Source organism: Sinocyclocheilus anshuiensis, unplaced genomic scaffold (assembly GCF_001515605.1).
Source record: "Sinocyclocheilus anshuiensis isolate Anshui unplaced genomic scaffold, SAMN03320099.WGS_v1.1 scaffold587, whole genome shotgun sequence".
Taxonomy (NCBI): Eukaryota; Metazoa; Chordata; class Actinopteri; order Cypriniformes; family Cyprinidae; genus Sinocyclocheilus; species Sinocyclocheilus anshuiensis.
Genome location: NW_015552579.1, coordinates 646132 through 651428, shown reverse-complemented (window position 1 = coordinate 651428; position 5297 = coordinate 646132). Strand labels below are relative to the sequence as shown.

The 5297-nt window shown below is 32.9% G+C and overlaps 1 protein-coding gene across 1 annotated transcript in view; it reads left to right on the top strand.

The window, feature by feature from the left end:
* Nucleotides 1-5297, top strand: part of LOC107665222 (CUGBP Elav-like family member 4) — a gene marked incomplete at its 5' end in the record, with an annotated part of 71466 nt that overhangs the window by 52705 nt on the left and 13464 nt on the right. The window contains 3 exons of the mRNA XM_016456005.1: nt 4085-4213; nt 4755-4834; nt 4931-5077. Coding sequence (XP_016311491.1) covers nt 4085-4213; nt 4755-4834; nt 4931-5077 — 356 coding nt within the window. The remainder of the gene's footprint in view (nt 1-4084; nt 4214-4754; nt 4835-4930; nt 5078-5297) is intronic.

Genomic DNA, 5297 nt, shown 5'->3' with positions numbered 1-5297 from the left:
TGGAATAATATTTTAAATAGAATATTTTATTAATAGAATAGATTTATTTTATTTATTTATTTTTGTTCTTAATATCAGTTTAGTGGTTCTAGATAGCATAGAAAACAGAAAAAAAATAAAGCCAGATGCTTTGAAGCACCAGAACATTGTTGTTTATGGAGAACATAAAAATGAACATCAAAAGGTTCTCCTATGACTTCCTAAGAACTTTAAAAGGTCCCTTGTTGACAACATAAGATCTTAAGAAGGTTCACCTGTGACTTAATAAAAACTTAAACATGTTCTCATGTGGCATCTTAGTAAGTTCTCTTATGAAGAAACTCTTTCGCCTGTGACATCATAAGAACATAAAAATCTAGCGTAGCATTAGTTCTGGCAGGTCACGTTAGTCAAGCTCGCATCAACTGACTCTCAGCTGATCCCCATCAACCTATGGGAATACGGCACCTATCTAAGCATTCATATATAAGGTCCCTCAGTATTATCAGCAGTTTTCGCATTGCCCAATCCAAACTGTATGCTAATTGTCAATCATCTTTGACGATAGTGGTCCTGACAGAAATGATATAATATTAAGTTTGTGTTCATGGGAGTGAGACTGAGTTTCCACGACTTTGCATGTGTGTGTCTGTGTGTCACTTAGACAAAGTGGAAGTAGTTTGGTGAGAGAGAGCTCGTCTTTCCCCCCTTTTTGGGTCAGATTTTTCAGATAACCAAGATTGATGGACCCACAGAGAGAGCGAGTCAGACATGGAGGCACCTCTCTCTCCTTCACAGCATCTCCCTTCATTTCATGCCATACGTTTGGTCCTTCCTCTAATTGAGAGTGTCTTCCTTTACTCACACTTGACAGATCAATTGTCTTCGTTGTGATGGACAGCTGAATTTATCCCCCTGTTAGCCCTGTAAAAACGCAATATATGTCCCTGCAAAGCCCTCTGATTCCACTGGCAAAACTGATGTGCCGTCCCCGACTGATCCATTCACTAGTCATTTAAAGTGAAACGCCGGGATGGAGAGAGAGATCTAAAGGTCAAAGTGGGAAAGACAAGGAAAGGAAGTGAGAGGCACAAAGACAGAAAGAGACTTAAAGGAGAGTTAGAAAGAAGACAAGGAGCTGGGGGCTGGTCATGAGAGACAAATAAGGATGGATATCGGAGGGAATGAGAGGAAACAGTTGGAGACATGGGTTAGAGACAACTAAACGAAAGACTTGTTGTTCTAAACAAAATAGCTTTTTCTGTCCCACCATTATCAGAAAATGTGCACAATGTGATTTACATGTAGAACAACATTCCCGTTGACCAATCAGAGGCATTAAACCAAACCCTGAAAAAATCCTCAAGCCATGAAATCAGCAGACAGCAGCTGGTTGATTGGAATGCTGTTCCTGGAACAACGACAACAATGTCATTTTTAAGTTTTAAAATATATATTAAGGTGATTTACATATAAATTATTGAGACATTTTGGGAATCAGACTGCTGGATTTATTTATGGTCCAAGGGGAAGAAGGGCTGAATGTGTTTTTATTTATTTATTTATTTTTATTTTATTTATTTAATTGTTAATTTTATTTTGATTTACCTTAAATCAAATTCATTTTGTAGTTCATGTCTTCATATTCACTCCCTTTCATTTGACATTTCTAATTCTAAAATTTATTTTTTATTATTGTCATATTTTTATTTTATCCAAAAATGTATAAAATGTAATTTTATAAAATGTATTAAAAAAAAATATTTTACCTTTGATTACGTAGATTTACCCTAAAGCAAATACAGATTTTAGATCATTTGTCTTCACATTCACTCTCTCTCATTTGACATTTCAAAAAACCCTCAAGCCATGAAATCAGCAGACAGCTGGTTGATTGGAATGCTGTTCCTGGAACAACGACAACAATGTCATTTTTAAGTTTTAAAATATATATTAAGGTGATTTACATATAAATTATTGAGACATTTTGGGAATCAGACTGCTGGATTTATTTATGGTCCAAGGGGAAGAAGGGCTGAATGTGTTTTTATTTATTTATTTATTTTTATTTTATTTATTTAATTGTTAATTTTATTTTGATTTACCTTAAATCAAATTCATTTTGTAGTTCATGTCTTCATATTCACTCCCTTCCATTTGACATTTCTAATTCTAAAATTTATTTTTTATTATTGTCATATTTTTATTTTATCCAAAAATGTATAAAATGTAATTTTATAAAATGTATTAAAAAAAAATATTTTACCTTTGATTACGTAGATTTACCCTAAAGCAAATACAGATTTTAGATCATTTGTCTTCACATTCACTCTCTCTCATTTGACATTTCTATTTTTAAAAAATGTAAATTATTTTTAAAAAGTATTATTGTTGTATTTGTATTTTATTTCTAACATTTTAATTTATAAAATTTGACATTTGTAAACATTTGTCACCCTCTCTCATTTTGACATTTCTATTTGTAAAAATTAATTTCTTTAAATGTATTGTTGTATTGTTATATACATCTATCTATCTTTCTATCTATCTCTACATCTATCTATACATTTACATTTTTAATTTATTGTAATTTTACAAAATTTAAATTTATAAAATATATTATTCATTTATTTTACCTTTATACAGTTGATTTACCTTAAATCATATACAGCTTGTAAATCATTTGTCTTCACATTCACTCTAAGTATTGTTATATTTTTTTATTTTATTTATAAAATGTGCAAAATTTACATTTATAAAATGTATAACATGTTTTTTGTTGTTGTTGTTTTTTTAACTTTATGCTGTTGATTTACCTTAAATCAAAGGCAGCTTGTAGATTGTTTGTCGTAACACTCACTCTTTCATTTGACATGGTGTTTGATTTTAAGCTATCTTCAGTGGCATTACTGTTACCTGTGTCTTGTGTGCGTCTTATTCCGCATATGTGCACCTCACTTGTAAACATTCCCCACAGAGAGAGGCCGGACTAGAGATTAGTCTTGTTGACTGGGCAAGGACACCCTGTCAGAGCATGTTAGTGAGCGGCAGGCCTGGACAAAAACAGGAACACACATACTCATACACAGTAGCGCTTTAATATCTCTGCTGCATCATCCATCATACACACAAACACACACACATTACACATACACTTTTATTAAGTTTACCTGTACAAACTCACCAGCATGATCAAATAGAACGTTCAGTTAAAGCACATTTTTTCTATAACCATTTACACACAATTGTTTTAAGCAAGTCTGTAATTATAACTATATTATATTTATAGTCTTTATTAAAAAACAATAGAAGTCTAGGGTAGGTCACCATTTAGATAGAAAGATAAATATGTGTGTGCATGTTTACACACTGTCATATTCAGTCCAATTCCCTCGGCACCCTATAAATATGTGCCTTGTTTTTTAACTCTGTGCCTTGTCTTGAGTTTAAAACTTGCAGCATTGACACTGCAATTACAGCCTAATAAAACCCTGAAACAATACCGCTTTTGTTCCCCTCACGCTGATGTGTAATTCAATAATGTCGACATAATCCGATAAAGAAAAACACAAACAATAAACAAGGACTCCTGAGGTGGCAGAATCGACTAGGCGAAAGGTTCTCCACAGATATCTCGCTCAGGAACTCATTTCATTATACAGTAGCACCAACAGGCTTTTTTTAGTGCTTTTCTGGATTTAGCCACAGAATATTGTATGTTAGGTAGATAAAAAGCATGCATTGTGGGATTGTTCCAATGTGTTTGGAGAGCTTCTATTTATTTTTGGACTTTTAAAAAGTTTGTCTGTGCTGTTGCACTTTAGTAATGGTGACTTTTAATTGCTTTTTGATGACATTTTACAGTACTCACCTCATGCTTGTTTATTTTGAGTATTATTATAAGATTCAGTCGTCCTTAATAATAAAATGCTCAAATTTGTGCAAACACTGAGGAAAATGCAAACAGCATATACAGTAAAATATAGTAAAAATAGAAAAAAAGAGGCGGTGTGCATATATTGAATTGAGCAATAGCACAAGACATCAGACAGATGTTGTTTTTTTCCCTGTGTAGTCTGTAACAACTTCTCTGTGTTTGTTTCAGAAGACAGAAAACTCTTCGTTGGCATGCTGAATAAGCAGCAATGTGAGGACGACGTGCGGCACCTTTTTGAGTCCTTCGGGAGCATTGAGGAGTGCACCATCCTCAGAGGTCCTGATGGAAACAGCAAAGGTTATTGGCTTCAGTCTGATTTTTTACAATCACTGAAGTGTACTTTTCAAGTCTATATGTTAATATTCATTATTATATTATATTATATTATATTATATTATATTATATTATATTATATTATATTATATTATATTATATTATATTATATTATATTATATTATATTATATTATATTATATTATATTATATTATATTATATTATATTATATTATATTATATTATATTATATTATATTAAGAATATATCAGTTTTTAAAGATCTGTTTAAAAACCTTAAAGGTGCACTCTTACATTAATATAATGAAATATACATATGTGAAAAAAAATATATATAAATATTTAATAAAATAAAATAAAAACTGCTTAATATAAAAATCATTTGTGGAGCAATATGGCTTCTTGACCCAGTTAGAGGGTCATCTCTCTCAACATTTTCTTTCTTTCACTTTGCTGAAACTTGCGAAAATAAGATATGGAAGCCTAGAATTGTGTCTGTAAATGTCCAAGAGGATGTTTTTGACTGTTTTTTTTTAATCTCTTTAGGTTGTGCGTTTGTGAAGTATTCCACTCATGCAGAAGCTCAGGCCGCTATCAGTGCTTTACACGGCAGCCAAACCATGCCTGTGAGTGCCAGCACATGTGATTATGCACTTTTGTATCATTAGCACGTATTAAGGCACAAAGAGTCCTCATTTTGTTTTTGTGTGTGTGTGTTTCAGGGCGCTTCTTCCAGCCTGGTGGTGAAGTTTGCAGACACAGATAAGGAACGGACCATTCGACGCATGCAGCAGATGGCCGGTCAGATGGGCATCTTCAATCCGATGGCCCTGCAGTTTGGAGCGTACGGCGCCTATGCACAGGCAAGAGCTCTCTCTCTCATTACACACTATTCCCAACAAAACTGCAGCGTCTCAGTGGAAAAATCTGTCGACTCTAAAGTCTTGATTATACACAGTGCTCCATGCAACATGTGATTGTTATCTTAGTGTGGTATTATTTATTTATTTATATATATATATATTTATTTAAAGTGGTGTGTGTGTGTGTGTGTGTGTGTGTGTGTGTGTGTGATTTTGTCCGTCAGGT